Below are 17794 nucleotides of genomic sequence, written 5' to 3' on the forward strand. Positions count from 1 at the left end.
AATGATGGCACCTGTGAGTAGCCACTGCACTCCAGCCAGGGCAGCATCGCAAGATGCCGTCTTGGCTGGGTGCAGTGGCTCACGCCTCTAATCCCAGTGCTTTGGGAGGCTGAGGCAGGCAGATCACTTGCGATCAGGAGTTCGACACCAGCCTGGCCAACATGATGAAACCCTGTGTCTATCAAAAAAAAAATATAAAAAATTAGCCGCGTGTGGTGGCACACGCTTATAATCCCAGCTACTTGGGAAACTGAGGCAGGAGAATCGCTTGAACCCGGGAGGCGGAGGTTGCAGTTAGCCCAGATTGTGCCACTGCACTCCAGCCTGGGTGACAGAGCAAGACTCTGTCTCAAAAAAAAAAAAAAAAAAAAAAAAAATCCCGTCTCAAAAAAAAAAAGGGAAAATAATTTAGTAGTGGTTTAACTGAAGGTATGGCTTATGAAATGTATTGTATTTTGTAGATACCTATCTGGAAACAACAGGCGAGACCTGGAGATGGACCTGTGATCTGGGTAAGACAGTTAATATAGAGAGTATTGATACATTATGACTTGTAACCCCTTAGTGTTCTGTATGTTTTGGTAAAGCAGAGGTGACCTAAGCAGTAGAGAAAGGCTACGGTAATTATTTATAAATTGACCTTTTGAGAATAGATGTTATTTGGTCTAAGGTAGAAACACTGTAGGCATATTTTCTTTTAACTTTTTGTTTTGAAATTATTATAGGAATGATTTTAAATGGTGGATATATTTGTGATCTCCTAGACTCTTACCATTTCACACAGGAAGGAACTTCGGCTACACATTAGAAATATCCGGAGACTTAAACATGTAGTTTTTGGCTGGGTGCATTGGCTCACGCCTGTAATCCCAGCAGTTTGGGAGGCCAAGGCGGATGGATCACTTCAGGCCAGGAGTTCGAGACCAGTCTGGCCAACATGGCAAAATCCCATCTATAATAAAAATACAAATATTCGGCCGGGCTCAGTGGCTCAAGCCTGTAATCCCAGCACTTTGAGAGGCCAAGGCAGGTGGATCACTTGAGGCCAGGAGTTCGAGACTAGTCTGGCTAACATGGCAAAACTCTGTCTCTACTAAAAAAAAAACAAAGATTAGCTGAGCGTGATTGCACGCACCTGTAGTCCCAGCTACTCAGGAGGTTGAGGCAGGAGAATTGCTTGAACCCGGGAGGTGCAGTGAGCTGAGATTGTGCCACTGCACTCCAGCTTGGGTGACAGAGAGAGACCCTGTCTCAATAAATAAATAATGTAGTTTTCTGATTTAGTAAATCTAGAGAGGGGTTCAGGAGTTAGTGTTCTTGATGAACTCCCGGGTGAATGTGACTGGCATTTGAAAAATACAGATCTACTCCCACCCCTTTGTTTTTCAGGGAAGAAATAAACACAGAGAGCAAAGTGAGTAGCTCAGAGTCGCATGGTCAGTGGCAGAACTGGGTCTCAGACCTAGGTCCTTTTGAGTACACATCTACATGTCATCTTAACCTGTTCCCCTAAAGAATGGAGACCAGGGTTGGGCGCAGTGGCTCACACCTATAATCCCAGAACTTTGGGAGGCTGAGGCGGGTGGATCACCTGAGGTCAGGAGTTCGAGACCAGCCTGGTCAACATGGTAAAACCCCATCTCTACTAAAAATACAAAAATTAGCTGGGCATGGTGGCAGGTGCCTGTAATCCCAGCTACTCGGGAGACTGAGGCAAGGAGAATCGCTTGAACCTGGGAGGCAGAGGTTGCAGTGAGCCGAGGTCACGCCATTGCATTCCAGCCTGGGCAAAAAGAATGAAACTCCATCTCAAAAAAAAAAAAAAAAAAAAAGAGTTTTTATGCTAATAAACACGAAAGCAAAGGAAAAGGAAAACGACACTGATGAAATGTAACAAACTCCTAGTTTCTGGGTATTTATTTAAAATTATGTATCATTTAATTGGCTTCACTCATTTATTTAACATGTGTATATTGAGTGTGTTTTATATGCCAGGCTAAAAACAGATTAAAACCCGTGGCCTCACAGAGCTGACGTTCTCAGTTTCGTTGCCAGCAGGTGATCTTGCATGAAAGCTGCTCTTGCATGAAAGCCCAAGCCCCTCAGCTCTGGGGTTAGGAGCACGGGCTCTGGAGTTAGGCATACTGGGTTTAAGTCCCAGGCCTCTCATTGGTCAGCTGTGGGATCCAGATAGGTTATTTACCCTCTGTCTTCAGTGTCTCCCCCCGGTCAGTGGGGTCGTGAGGCTTAAATGAGATAATGCACAGGAAGCATCTTCCTGGTGTCTGCTACTGGTACTCAGGAAGTGTTGGCAATTACTGTTAGCAGTGGTACCTAACCCCCGTTATAGATGGTCCGTGTGCACGAGAAATCATCCCTGTTGCTGAACAGCTTAGCTGATTTTGAGTGGTGGTCTTACTCCCCATCCTAGGGAAACTTGGAGGGGAAGGACCAGTAGCCATGTCCCGCTTACACATCTCATGGCAGCTCAAGATGGGGAATCCTGTTGCAAGAAGTCTCCCCACACCCTCTGGCAGGTTTTGCTTTGCCTCGCTGCTGTCCTGTTGTAGGGCATGGGTAGGCCTCGCTGAGTTAGCACAGACACCAGTGAATAGTAGTGAGTAAAATTCAAGAACACTAAATCCTGAACCCCTTTCTAGATTTACTAAATCAGAAAACTACATTGTTAACACTGTCTCTGGATAATTCTAATGTGTAGCCAGACTACATATTGCCAAAGTCCCTTCCCATGCTAAATGGATAAAAGTCTATGACATCACAAATATATCTGCCACATTAGCCATTTAAAATCATTCCTATAATAATTTCAGGTTGGGTGTGGTGGCTCACACCTGTAATCCCAGCACTTTGGGAGGCAGAGGCAGGCAGATCACCTGAGGTCAGGAGTTCGAGACCAGCCTGATCAACATGGTGAAACCCTGTCTCTATTAAAAATACAAAAATTAGCCAGGCATGGTGGCGGGCGCTTGCAGGCCCAGCTACTCAGGTGCCAGAGGCAGGAGAATTGCTTGAACCTGGGAGGCAGAGGTTACAGTGAGCCGAGATCGTACCACTGCACTCCATCCTGGGCAATACAGTGAGACTTCATCTCAAAAAAAATCATTCCTATAATAATTTCTTTTTTTAAATTTTATTTATGTATTTTTTTTTTTTTTTTTGAGATGGAGTCTCACTCTGTTGCCTAGGCTGGAGTGCAGTGGTGTGATCTCGGCTCACTGCAACCTCTGCCCCCCCAAGGTTTAAGCAATTCCTCTGCCTCAGCCTCCTGAGTAGCTGGAATTACAGGCGTGTGCCACCACGCCTGGCTAATTTTTTTATTTTTAGTAGAGATGGGGTTTCGCCATGTTGCCCAGGCTGGTCTTGAACTCCTGACCTCAAGTGATCCGCCCGCCTCGGCCTCCCAAATTGCTGGGAGTACAGGCATGAGCCACTGCGCCTGTCCTCCTGTAATAATTTCAAAACAAGAAGTTAAAAGAAAATATGCCTATGGTGCTTCTGTCTTAGACCAAATAACATGGAGCAGATGGTGGCATCTGTAGGTGACATCCCTGCTCCTAACATAGTCAGTCTTTTCCTGGCAGCTGGGCAGACACTGAACCAACTCAGAGAGTGAGGCCGCTGCTCAAGCCTGCATTCCTTGGCTCCTCATCTGTGCCATGAAGGCAATTTTGGGCCAACGCTTTTCCTTTGCAGTCCCTCAGCTGCCTAGTGTATAGGAGTGTGGACCTGAACTTACTAGAGAGTTGTGAATAGTCATTGTTTATGCCTTTTCGCAAGTTGTACCTTCTTTCTGGAAAGCTGTCCCCATCAGGCAAGATTCTGCAATGGGGTCCTTTCCTCTGTGAAACTCTCCTTGGCCATTGGGCTCCCGTCCTCTTCCTTTCTTGGTTGGCTTTAATTTTTAATTTTTGTTTATTTATTTGTTTTTGAGACAGATTCTTGCTCTGTGGCCCAGGCTGGAGTGCAGTGGCATGATCTTAGCTCAGTGCAACCTCCGTCTCCTGGGTTCAAGTGATTCTCGTGCCTCAGCCTCCTGAGTAGCTGGGGCTACAGGTGTATGCCACCACGCCCGGCTTATTGTTGTATTTTTAGTAGAGACGGGGGTCTCACCATGTTGGCTAGGCTGGTCTCGAACTCCTGACCTCATGTGATCCACCTGCCTCGGCCTCCCAAAGTGCTGGGATTACAGGCATGAGCTACCATGCCTAGCCTTTGGTTGTCTTTTAAAAGGGTTGATCATTTACACACTAATGCTTCTAGCAGCACTATGAGATAGACCAAGCTTGTCTAACCTGCAGCCTGTGGGCTGCATGTGGCCCAAGACAGCTTTAAATGCAGCCCAACACAGATTTGTAAACTTTCTTAAAACATTATGAAATTTTTTTGTGATTTTTTTAAAATTTTTTTTTAGCTTATCAGCTATCATTAGTGTTAGTGTATTTTATGTGTGGCCCAAGACAATTCTTCTTCTTCCAATGTGGCCCAGGGAAGTCAAAAGACTGGACACCCTTGAGTTAGATACTCCAGTTATCTCCATTTTATAGAAGAGGAGACTGAGGCTGCTGAGGGGAGGGGCTGAGATTGGAACCAGGCGCTTACCTGCTCCTGCCCGCATTGCTCTCCTGCCTCTGATGTTCTCTGTTCTCCACAATGTCCCGCAGCAGTTTACCTGGTTCCCACTCACTTCTCTGGGAGCTTCTTGAGGGTGAGAACTTATCTTTTTCATCTTTGCATCTGCAGTTCAGCAGCACAGTCTTTCACGTAGAATAGAGAGTGTGCGGTTCAAAAAAACTGATATGGGGCTGGGCACAGTGGCTCACACCTGTAATCCCAGCACTTTGGAAGGCAGAGAGGGAGATCACTTGAGGCCAGGAGTTTGAGACCAGCCTGGTCAACATGGTGAAACCCCATCTCTACTAAAAATACAAAAATTAGCTGGGTGTGGTGGCGCGCCTGTAATCCCAGCTACTCGGGAGGCTGAGGTGGGAAAATCGCTCGAACCCCGGAGGCGGAGGTTGCAGTGAGCCGGGATCATGCCACTGTACTCCAGCCTGGGTGACACGAGAGAGACTCTGTCTCAAAACAACAACAACAACAAACCTGTAATATGAATTAGAAGATGTTAAGAGAGAAACAGAATTTGGGTAAGGCAGAGATTCTGGCAGGGGATGGGAGAAGATAAAAAATTGATTAGTGGGAAGAAAGCCTTTAGCTGGAGCTTGTGTGGTGGAAAGAGGTAGAGAAGGTTGCTGCAGATGGAGGGGAATGACATGAGCAGACCCAATGGGAGGCAGTGGTGGACTGTTTGGGGGCATGGAGGATAGGATGTATCTGGGGAAGTCCAGAGAATAGGCATTCATTTTTGAATCTTTCTGTTTTGCTAAGATAGACTTAGAGCCAAAGGCAGCACTCAGGCTTTTAAAGGCACAGCATCCCTAGTCTGAAGTATTGTTCTTACCTCACAGGATTTATACAGGGCTCAAGTAGAATGATATTTGAGAAAGAAAGTACCTTTTAAACTCTGAGATATTGTAGAAATATAAGATGGTATTACTAATGTTGCTAGGTTGCTTTGATTTCACAGTGCTGTTCTCTATGAGAACGTTTTTCTTTGCAAGAACTCGGAGCACCACATTGCTCATGTCGCTTGATCACCTCCCTGAAATCCCTTTCAGCTCATCGCTGGTGTTGGGCAGTACCTTGAGTCTGAGAGTGAGGGTGAGAATTAACATCCACACTGTGACAGAGTTGTGTGGGAAAAGCTGTCTTTTTCTTTCTCCCTTAGTGGCTACAGATGAAGGCTTGGCTAACTTCTTTTTTTAAAAAATAATTTTTCCTTTCTTTTAATTGCAAAAGTGGTTCCAAACTAGAAATTAAAGTCCTCCTTCTCCTCTCCAGGCTGACCCCCAGAAGCCTCCTTTGTTATTAGTTTGGAGCAGATCCTTGCAGATGTTTTCCTCTGCATTCAAATGCATGCAAATGTACTTCTGAATGCGCATGTATGTCTTTATATACAGATAGCTTTTAACAAATAGCAGGTGGGGCCGGTACCGTGGCTCACACCTGTAATTCCAGCACTTTGGGAGGCTGAGGCAGGGGGGATCACTTGAGGCCAGAAGTTGGAGACCAGCCTGGCCAGCATGGTGAAACACCATCTCTACTAAAAATACAAAAATTAGCTGGGCGTGGTGGCAGGTGTCTGTAGTCCCAGCTACTCAGGAGGCTGAGGCAGGAGAATCACTTGAACCTAGGAGGCGGAGGTTGCAGTGAGCTGAGATCATGCCACTGCACTCCAGCCTGGGTGATAGAGCAAGACTCTGTCTCAATTAAAAAAAATAGGTGGGGCCAGGCACGGTGGCTCATGCCTGTAATCCCAGCACTTTTGGAGGCTGAGGCGGGTGGATCACCTGAGGTCAGGGGTTCAAGACCAGCCTTGCCAGCATGATGAAACCCTGTCTCTACTAAAAATACAAAAAATTAGCTGGGCATCGTGGTGCGCGCTTGTAATCCCAGCTACTCGGGAGGCTGAGGCAAGAGAATTGCTTGAACCCGGCAGGTGGAGGTTGCAGTGAGCTGAGATCGTGCCATTGCACTCCAACCTGGGTGACAGAGTAAGACTCCATCTCAAAAAAAAAAAAAAAAAAAAAGTTTCCTAGAGGTAAAATTGCAGTTTCAGAGGATGTGCATTTAATGACTATGAACATTTGCATTATTTAACCATTTCCCCCATCTGTGGACATTTAGTCTGTTTTCATGTTTTCAGGGTGTTGTGTTTGCTTTATTCTATTTTGCTATTATAAGGAGGGCTGTAGCAGTCCTATATCCTTTTTAGTGATAATGTATGTGTCTGAATACTGGGATTTCATCATTATGAAGTAACTTGGTTAACTTCAGCAACTTTTACTTCTAGGATTACCATGTTGTTTTGCTTCATGTTTCAAGTGGAGGACAGAGCTTCATTTATGATCTCGATACTGTCTTGCCATTTCCCTGCCTCTTTGACACTTATGTAGAAGATGCCTTTAAGTCTGATGATGACATTCACCCACAGTTTAGGAGGTGAGGACATTCAGGATGGATTTACTTATTTTCTGAAGTAAGAATTTGACGATTCCACAGAGGTTCTTTTTTTTTTTTTTGGACAATTGTTTTGTAAAGATCTCGTCTGGCATCACCATTGAGTTGATGTTTAAGAATGATGTATTTGCAACACAGGAGATTCAAGATGTTTTAAAGCTTTAAAAGTCATCTATCATACAAAAGGTTGGCATTCTTTTAAAATTTTGTGTGATAAGATCTCAAACATTTAATTTCAAGCAGATTGGGGATTTTTCTTATATTCTTTTTGTTTTTGTGGGGATACCTCGTGCTGTCACCATTGAGAGGGCTGTGAAGGCGGCATCAGAAAATTATGCCTGTTGCCCTTGATACACAAATCGAGTAAATCAAGGCAACCAGATATATTTTTGTGCCTTTGCCTTTCTGTTTCGGGTTTTTGTTGATCATTTCCTATGCTTCTCTAATACATAGTAAAGTTGACTGTGTTACTAACCATACAGAAATGCATGAGTAGTTTTGTGCATGTCATAGGAAATGAGTCCATATAAAAATGGAGTTAGAATTTCAAATGTGACACCTCCCTAATGTGAGTGTATATTGATTTTTCTGCAGGAAATTTAGAGTGATCCGTGCAGATTCATATTTGAAGAACTTTGCTTCTGACCGATCTCACATGAAAGACTCCAGTGGGAATTGGAGAGAGCCTCCGCCGCCGTATCCCTGCATTGAGACTGGAGGTGAGCCAGGATGCCTTCTCAGAGGGGGTTCTGATTGATCACCTACACATCAGCATTTTTCCTTAACGGAGGACAAAAGTCAGGTCGTTCTTTGAATAAAACTCCATGAATGAATCCCAGCACTTTGGGAGGCCGAGGTGGGCGGATCACGAGGTCAGGAGATTGAGACCATCCTGGCTAACACGGTGAAACCCTGTCACTACTAAAAATACAAAAAATTAGCCGGGTGTGGTGATGGGCACCTGTAGTTCCAGCTACTAGGGAGGCTGAGGCAGGAGAATGGTGCGAACCTGGGAGGCAGAGCTTGCAGTAAGCTGAGATCAGGCCACTGCATTCCAGCCTGGGTGACAGAGTGAGACTCCATCTCAAAAAAAACAAAAAACAAAAAATTCCATGAATGATAAGGAGGTCATAGGAAATAATACTTCTGTGTGTGTATTAGATTCAGAAATGAAGGCACAGAGAATAGGACTGGAAGGCATAAGAACTTGTGGGAGAGGAAGGGTGTTAAGGATCAGAACCAGGGCACCTGCAAACTGCTGGATTATTGGATGTAGCTACTGCAGGGACACTGAACATCAGGAGACTAGCATGCTTGTGTCATTTAACAGCGGGACTAGTAGCACCTTGCCATGGTAGGGTTTTGTGTTATGGTGAAAGAAATCCCCATTTCATCCTTATGATGTGTGAAATGTCACTTTGGCTATATAATAAAATCTGCGTTAGAGGGAGGTGAGCGCTAGCAGGTTTTATTGTACCACTTGTCTCATTTATGTGCTTTTAGGCATCAATCCAGTTGATAATTTCCTGACATTTAAGAAGATAAAGGGTCCTTCACCCTATTACTATTGTTTGGCATTCATATGAGTTTGAAGCATTATTTACATTTGTAAGTAATTCACAACATTCCCACTTAGGGATGAGATCATCCCAACACCTGGATAATACAGTCTGTGTGAAAGTGCTCTGTGAGCTCTGCAGCATGTCAGAAAAATAGGGCAGTAGTGTTAGTACTTCAACAAGGGTCTGAGCATGGTGGCTCGTGCCTGTAATCCCAGCACTTTGGGAGGCTGAGGTGGGTGGACCACCTGAGGTCAGGAGTTCGGGACTAGCCTGACCAATGTGGTGAAACTCTGTCTCTACTAAAAATACAAAAATTAGCTGGGTGTGGTGGTGTGTGCCTGTAGTCCCAGTGCCTTGGGAGACTGAGACGGGAGAATCGCTTGAACTGGGAGGCAGAGGTTGCAGTGAGCCGAGATCGCACCACTGCACTCCAGCCTGAGTGACAAGAGCGAGATTCCATCTCAAAAAAAAAAAAAAGAAAAAGAAAAAAATAGTTTAACAAAGAAGAAAGTAAAAAATACATTTGGCATATTTGAGGGGACTGAACACTAAGAGAGGGTTCAAACTCTGATTTTTGAGGCTGTCTATGAAAAGCTCTCATAATTTAAAAAATTTATATTGGAATTGCTTATCGGTACACAGAGCTGCTTCCTGGCCTCGGTGTGAGAACTGGCGAAGCTCCCTGGTAAGGAGAGGGCTTGAGGGGTCTGCCTTAGCATCTACGGCAACCTGCTCTACAGGGCCTGGTCTGGCCACAGTGTGCCTTTAGCAGCAACCTGTTTCCCCTCGAGATGTGAGCACCTAAGACAGAACCTAGTGCATAGCAGGCATTTAGTGAACCCCTTGTCAGCCCTGGTCCGACTGGGGCAATTCCTTTGGTTTTGATGACTGCTAGTCATTGGATGCTGTTTTGTGCTAGGCCTTTGCCAGCCCAAATACTATATGGGCTGCCAAAGTGAGCACTGCCAGCCCAATTTTCTTTCTTGCTTTCTTTTTTTTTTGTTGAGACTCTGTTGCCCAGGCTGGAGTGCAGTGGCACGATCCCAGCTCACTGCAACCTCCATCTCCTGAGTTCAAGCAATTTTCATGCCTCAGCCTCTGGATTAGTTGGGATAACAGACATGCACCATCACACCTGGCTAGTTTTTTTTTTTTTTGAGATGGAGTCTCACTCTGTCACCCACACTGGAGTGCGGTGGTGCGATGTCGGCTCACTGCAAGCTCCGCCTCCCGGGTTCACGCCATTCTCCTGCCTCAGCCTCCCGAGTAGCTGGGACTACACGCGCCTGCCACCACGCCCAGCTAATTTTTTTTTTTGTATTTTTAGTAGAGATGGGGTTTTACCGTGTTAGCCAGGATGGTCTCGATCTCCTGACCTCGTGATCTGCCTGCCTTGGCCTCCCAAAGTGCTGGGATTACAGGCGTGAGCTACCGCACCCGGCCACACCTGGCTAGTTTTTATATTTTTAGTAGACATGAGGTTTTGCCATGTGGGCCAGGCTGGTCTTGAACTCCTGGCCTCAGGTGATCCTTCCGCCTTGGCCTCCCAAAGTGCTGGGATTACAGGGGTGAGCCACTGTGCCTGGCCCATATTAACCAAAAATTAGCCAGGCGTGGTGGTGCATGCCTGTAATCCCAGCTACTCAGGAGGCTGAGGCAGGAGAATCGCTTGAACCTGGGAGGTGGAGGTCGCAATGGGCCAAGATTGCACCACTGCACTCTAGCCTGGGTGACAGAGGGAGACTCTGTCTCAAAACAAAGAAAACAGACTTTAAATTAATGCATGTTTTAGATACATGCATTATTGGGTATGTTGGATTTAGTTATGGAATTGACTCTTTTTTTTTTAAATCAAGATAGGGTCTCAGTATATTGCTCCTGCCTTGGCCTCCCAAAATACTGAGATTACAGGCATGAGCCACCATGCTGGCCAGGATTAACTCCTTTTTTTTTTTTTTTGAGACGGAGTCTTGCTCTGTTGCCCAGGCTGGAGTGCAGTGGCACAATCTTGGCTCACTACAACCTCTGCCTCCTGGGTTCAAGCAATTCTCCTGCCTCAGCCTCCCAAGTAGCTCGGATTCTAGGCACCCACTACCACACCTGGCTAATTTTTGTATTTTTAGTAGAGACTGGGTTTTACCACGTTGGCCAGGCTGGTCTCGAACTCCTGACCTCAAGTGATCCACCCGTCACAGCTTCCCAAAGTGCTGGGATTATAGGCGTGAGCCACCACATCTGGCTGCTTTTAATCTGTTTGAGTAAAGGTTCAGAGTAGCGTTTCTTTCTTCTCTTTTTTTTTTTTGAGACAAAGCCTTGCTTTGTTGCCCAGGCTATAGTGAAGTGGCGTGATCTTGGCTCATTACACTCTCCAACTCCCAGGTTCAAGCAATTCTCCTGTCTCAGCATCCTAAGTAGCTGGGATTAGAGAGGTGTGCCACCATACCCTGCTAATTTTTGTGTTTTTAGTAGAGATGGGGTTTCACCATGTTGGCCAGGCTGTTCTCTTAACTTCTGACCTCAAGTGATCTGCCTGCCTCGGCCTCCCAAAGTGCTGGGATTACAGGTGTGAGCCACCGTGCTTGGCTCAGAGCAGCCTTTCATCGAGGGCTAATTTAGCACCCCCTACTCTGACATGACCCTTCTGAGGACACTACTGAATGCTGCATATTACGAGTTCTCTCCACTTTGGCTGGTGGTGACATGAATTATTTCTAGCCCTGTGGAAGTTCTGGTATTATTAGACCCACCCCTTCTTGGTGCTTCTTTCCCTGGCCTCATGAAGTTTCGTTCCATAGAAGAGAAGATCAGTACTTAGCCAAAGACTCAGGGGGTCCCCTCTGCTGATCTTCAGAGCTCTGACTCTCTGTGTAGTCCCCTCTTCACTGATATTCTGTTTCCCTCAGTTTGGGTGTGTGTGTTTTGTCATGATTGGATTGAAGTTATACATTCAAGGCAAGAAAACTACAGAAGTGACATTAAGCCCTTATCCATTTGAATAATTTTACCTACTTTTGGTCTTCTGCATTGTTTTATTGCTGTTAAACCAAAATTGTGTTTTCAGTGGACATTTTTTTTTCATATATTTTTTTAGATTCCAAAATGAACCTGAACGATTTCATCAGTATGGATCCCAAGGTAGGATGGGGTGCTGTCTACACACTATCCGAATTTACACATCGGTTTGGCAGTAAAAACTGCTGAACTTGGCCTCAGGATGTGGAACTGTGGAGAAATTCTAGGACACGAACAAGCTATCCTTTCATCGAGGACAGCAAACATTATGGTACAGTTGGCTTGGAATTATGTCTTTCTCTTTTAATTTGATTGAGTGGAAATCTGAGTGAATACAAATATAAATGAACAACATAAAAACTTTTGACATGTCAAATTGAAACTTGATAAAGTGCGTACTTGCTAAGATATTCCTGTGGCTCATGTGTTAAAACATGAGGACTTAAGCCAGTAATCGTTTTTGTTCAGATAGAGGTGTGGAGGTAGAGCCAGCCCCTCATGTCTGTTCTGGATATTTTGTGTCTCTCCAGCTACATTGTAAGCTCCTTGAGGGCAGGGCCATGGCCCATTGCTCTGTGAATCTCAAATGCCCATAAAAGGTGCCCATAAAATGTTTTCTTGAATATTTGAATGTGCTGTTGTCTGGAAAGGGGTAATATTGTGAGCTGAATCAGCAATAAGTATTAGTCTTTTTGGACTACGGTATTGTTAAAAAGATTGCAGCCCTCTCAGACTTGAGTGTTAATTGGCTTATTTATTTATGGCTTTAAATAAAATTGATTTAACATTAGTTTTGTTTTGAAGATTTTTGTGTCACCCTTGATGATCTGAAATACCTAAATATGCCTCAATTGTAGATGGGAACCAGGGCTTTAAAAAATATTTATTACATGTGCCTTCTGGAAGACATCTTGGTCATTTGGCTTTAATCATATCATTCCAAATGAAAGATATTTGGCATTACACTGGCATATAGTACCAGCTCTCATGTTTTCACGATTCTGCTTTAAAAATGAACAACTTCTTACAGCAAGGATGTCTGACCTTTTATTCTTAGATGAGCTTTCTACTTATTAAGAAACTATCGGCTGGGCATGGTGGCTCACGCGTGTAATCTCAGCACTTTGGGAGGCCTAGGTGGGCGGATCATGAGGTCAGGAGTTTGAGACCAGCTTGGCGAACATGGTGAAACCTTGTCTCTACTAAAAATACAAAAATTAGCTGGGTGTGGTGGCAGGCGCCTGTAATCCCAGCTACTTGGGAGGCTGAGGCAGAATTGCTTGAACCTGGGAGGTGGAAGTTGCAGTGAGCTGAGATCATGCTGCTGCACTCTAGCCTGGGTGACAGAGCAAGACTCCATCTCAGAAAAAAAAAAAAAAAAGAAACTGACATTTAATGCGAATCCTCCACCTTGTGCTATGGAGGGTACAAATGTAACCATTTATTTATTTATTTAGAGACAGAGTCTTGCTCTGTCACCCAGGCTGGAGTGCAGTGGCATGATCTCGGCTCACTATAACCTCCGCCTCCCAGGTTCAAGTGATTCTTGTGCCTCAGCCTCCTGAGTAGCTGGGATTACAGGTGTGTGCCACCACGCTGGGCTAATTTTTGTATTTTAGTATAGACGGGGTTTCACCACGTTGGCCAGGCTGGTCTTGAACTCCTGACCTCAGGTGATCTGCCCGCCTTCACCTCCCGAAGTACTGGGATTACAGGCATGAGCCACCGCGCCCAGCCCCCTTCCCTAGAAATTTCTGCATAAACTGCCCTTTAATCTGCATGTTATTTGTATTTACTTATTTATTTTGAGACAAAGTCTCCCTCTGTCGCCCAGGCTGGAGTGCAGTGGCATGATCTCGGCTCACTGCAACCTCTGCCCCCCAAGTTCAAGCAATTCTCATGCCTCAGCCTCCCAAGTAGCTGGGATTACAGGCGTGTACCACCATGCCCAGCTAATTTTTGTATTTTTAATAGAGATGGGATTTTGCCATGCTAACTAGGCTGGCATCAAACTCCTGACCTCAGGTGATCTGCCTGGCTCGGCCTCCCAAAGTGCTGGGATTACAGGCATTAGCCACTGCACCCGGCCAAATTTGCATGTTATTACAATTAGGTATAAATGTGACTGCCAAACTGCCCGGAGCTGCTCCTCTCTGCCTACAGGGTAAACCTGCTCTGCAGGAGCAGTCACAGGGTTGTAACACTACCGCTTCAATAAAGCTGTTTTCTTTCACCTTCAGCTTGCCCTTGAATTCTTTCCTGGGCAAAGCCAAGAAGTCTCATGGGCTCAGTCCTACTTTGGGGCTTGCCTGCTCTGTATCAGATTGATCTGTGCTTGAAGCCAAGCCCACCTTTTTTGTTTTTGAGACCGTCTTGCTCTGTCACCAAGGCTGGAGAGCACTGGTGTGATCTCTGCTTACTGCAACCTCCACTTCCCAGGCTCAAGCGATCCTCCCACCTCAGCCTTCTGAGTAGCTGGGACTATAGGTGTGCCACAGTGCCCAGCTAATTTTTATATTTTTAGTAGAGATGGGGTTTTGCCACGTTGCTCAGGCTGGTCTTGAACTCCGGGACTCAAGCAGTCTGCCCACCTTGGCCTCTGAAAGTGCTGAGATTACAGGTGTGAGCCACCGTGCCCGGCCTGCGGTTCCTGCTTCTATGAGCCAGTAGATTCCTTTTTCTCTTCAGCTTGTGCGAGCTGGATTTCTGTCATTTTTAACTGAAAGATAGGTTTTCTTACAAGATTTTTCTTCAGAGTTGTTTATCAGGCTTAGGAACTGTTATTTATGTCTCTCTGTGCTTAATTTTTCTATTTAAACTTTTTTCTTTTTTTTTTTTTAACCCAAACTAAGACAATTTTTCTTTTGAGGTCAGATTTCTTTCTCTTAATATTCAACATGTGTGAGAGGATTTTCTGTTTGGAAAGAAGATATTTCAAGAAAAGCAGGGGACTAAAGTAGAATTTTGTTTGTTTGCTTCTTTTTGTTTGAGATGCAGTCTTGCTCTGTTTCCCAGGCTAGAGTGCAGTGGCACAATCTTGGCTAACTGCAACTTCCACCTCCCAGATTTAAGTGACTCTCCTGCCTCCGCTTCCTGAGTTTCTGGGATTACAGGCATGCGCCACCATACCTGGCTAATTTTTGTATTTTTAGTAGAGATGGGATTTTACCATGTTGGCCAGGCTGGTCTCGAACTCCTGACCTCAAGTAATCCACCCACTTTGGCCTTCCAAAATGCTGGGATTACAAGTGTGAACCATAGTGCCTGGCTGACTAAAGCAAAAAAAATTTTTTTTGAGACGGAGTCTTGCTCTATCGCCCAGGCTGGAGTGCAGTGGCATGATCTTGGCTCACTGCAAGCTCTGCCTCCCAGGTTCATGCCATTCTCCTGCCTCAGTCTCCTGAGTAGCTGGGACCACAGGCACCCACCACTACGCCCAGCTAATTTCTTTTTGTATTTTTAGTGGAGACGGGGTTTCACCGTGTTAGCCAGGATGGTCTCTATCTCCTGCCCTCGTGATCCACCTGCCTCGACCTCCCAAAGTGCTGGGATGACAGGCGTGAGCCACTGTGCCCAGCCTAAAGCAGAATTTGTAAATTAATTGACTATGAAAGCAACAGAAACAGAGTATCTCTGAGAACCTGACACAACAAGGAGTTGGGAAGCAAATATGAAAATATAAAATGGTTCCCAGTTCAGTAGAACTGGCTATCCCTGATTGAAGATATTATTGGAGCTTTTAAGGAAATTATGTCTTTCAGAAGAGGAGTTGGTTAGCAATGGTAGTATGCAAACCTTTTTGTGTGTTTTTCTTGGTTTAATTTTTAATTAATTAAAAAATAGATGGTACCATGTACATTGTACCAATTCAAAATGTATGAAAGAGTATTTGGTGAAAAGTAAACTTCCCTCCTGCTTTGTCCTCCAATTTTCTGATGTTCCCACCCAGAAATAACCTCTTTTTCAGTTTATTTTATATCCTTCTTTCCAGGAATTTTCTATGTAAACATATAGGTATGTATTATATATTAAATTTTGTTTCCCTGCCCCCCCGACAAATGGTAGCATCCTAAACATATTGTTCTGTATTTTACTTTTTTCCCTTCACTAAGCAAAGAAAAATACATTTTACTTTTTAAAGTTAATATATTTGGATGTTTTCTAATCAGTACATATTGATTGGAAAATCAACAAGAATGAGAAAATATCTACATTATTTTTAAAGGCTACATTGTATTCTGCGATACATATGGTCCATAATTTAACAGTCCTTTATAAGTTGTTTTTTGCTTCTTGGTGTGCCAAAAAAAATGCTACGATAAATGTTTTTGTTTATGTGTCTTCATAAAAATTTCCAAGATGAATTTAAAAAAATTTTTTAAGTTTTTTATTTTTTGAGACAGAGTCTCACTCTGTTGCCCAGGTTGGAGTGCAGTGTTGTGATCTCAGCTCATTGTAACCTCCACCTCCCGGGTTGAAGTGATTCTCCTGCCTCAGCCTCCGCATTAGTTGGGATTACAGGCATGCACCACCACACTTGGCTAATTTTTGTATTTTTAATAGAGACAGGGTTTCACCATGTTGGCCAGGCTGGTCTCGAACTCCTGGCCTCAAGAGATTAGCCTGCCTCGGCCTCCCAAAGTGCTGGGATTACAGGCGTGAGCCACCGCGCCCGCCCCAAGATGAATTTTGAAACTGTAGACTGCTGGTTGTCCCACCAAATCCATTCTCTTTTCTTTCCTTTTCCTTTTTCCTTTCCTTTCCTTTCCTTTCTTTTTTTCTAGACAGAGTCTCACTCTGTCACCCAGACTGGAGTGCAATGGCACGATCTCAGCTCACTGCAACCTCCACCTCCCAGGTTCAAGTGATTCTCATGCCTCAGCCTCTTGAGTAGCTAGGATTACAGGTGCGCTATCACACCTGGCTAATTTTTGGTGTGTGTTTTTATTATAGTAGAGACAGAGGTTCACCATGTTGGCCAGGCTGGTCTCAAACTCTGGCATCAAGTGATCCCCCCACCTCAGCCTCCCAAAGTGCTGGGATTACAGGCATCAGCCACTGCACCTGGCCCATTCTCTTCTTCTTCTAGAGCAGGGGTTGGCAAATGTTTTCTGTAAATGGCCAAACAGGAAATGTTAGACTTTGCAGGCCATAAGGCCTCTGCCACAACTACTCAACTCTGCCTTTGTAGCCGGAAAGAGCAGCCACAGACAATATGTAAGTGAATAGGTGTGACTGAGCTCCAATAAAACTTTGCAAAACCTGGGTCTCCTATCTTGTCTTTGGAGCCCCCCTCCCTCTGTGTCTGTACAGGGGAGCTTTTTCCTTCTTTCTTCTCTCTTCTTTCTTGCCTATTAAACACTCTGCTCCTTAAAACCACTCCAACTGTGTCCGTGTCATTTTATCCAATTCGCGCAAGACGAGCCCTGGTGCTCCTCCACTCATCAGAACCGTATTGGTGCCATCTTCAAAGCAGAGACCAAGTCCTCACCAGACAACATAATCTGCTCAGCCCTGATCTTGGACTTACAGCCTCTGCAACAGACTCTGCTCCAACCATGAACTTAGGAAGTTAAGGAAAAACATGGTTTTCTTTTTCCAGCTAGAAGCTGGACATCCTAAGTGATTGGTTGGAGGAGCATGTTTGGTTTCTCTGTCTGGTTCCAAGTTGAAAGTAAGAACAACAACAACATGGGGAAGCCTGCAAGTTTTGACCACATCCTGATCTCTCCATGCTGATCGCCGCCGAGCTGGGGGTCAGGGTTCTGTTATCATCTGTGCCCTGTTCGTTGTCTGCTTGAATATTCTGTCTGTCTATCGATAGAGAGGGAGAACAATAACCTTCACTATCAGAAACCTCGTTCTAAGTTTACTTTTCTGTCTGGGTGTCCTTGTACAAATCACTTAGCTTCTTAAATATATAAATATGCTTTCTCACTGAGTAGCAATAGAAGTAGTATTTTTGCTAGGCTTGAGTTGCTTACTATTAAAAAAAATTATACTTACATTTTTATAATAAAACCTAATCTTAGGCTCAGATGCACATACAACTAAAGAGCAGTGCTTTTCTTTTGCTTAATGTTCATATTACAAGATTAATTTTTATTTATAATTAATATATG

At 44.6% G+C, this 17794-nt stretch overlaps 1 protein-coding gene across 7 annotated transcripts in view; it reads left to right on the forward strand.

Annotated features, from left to right (window-relative positions):
* Window positions 1-17794, forward strand: part of NTAQ1 (N-terminal glutamine amidase 1) — a 47667-nt gene that overhangs the window by 12881 nt on the left and 16992 nt on the right. For 4 of the 7 annotated variants that reach the window (XM_024251617.3, XM_054518804.2, XM_054518806.2 and 1 more), the window contains 4 exons: window positions 462-512; window positions 6932-7080; window positions 7693-7817; window positions 11752-12462. In XM_024251617.3, coding sequence (XP_024107385.1) covers window positions 462-512; window positions 6932-7080; window positions 7693-7817; window positions 11752-11861 — 435 coding nt within the window. In that variant the 3' untranslated portion in view covers window positions 11862-12462. Of the gene's footprint in view, window positions 1-461; window positions 513-6931; window positions 7081-7692; window positions 7818-11751; window positions 12463-17794 lie in introns of those variants that run through there. The other 3 variants (XR_008509269.2, XR_002916082.3, XM_024251619.3) reach the window with 2 other exon arrangements.

This window comes from Pongo abelii, chromosome 7 (assembly GCF_028885655.2).
Source record: "Pongo abelii isolate AG06213 chromosome 7, NHGRI_mPonAbe1-v2.0_pri, whole genome shotgun sequence".
Classification (NCBI taxonomy): Eukaryota; Metazoa; Chordata; class Mammalia; order Primates; family Hominidae; genus Pongo; species Pongo abelii.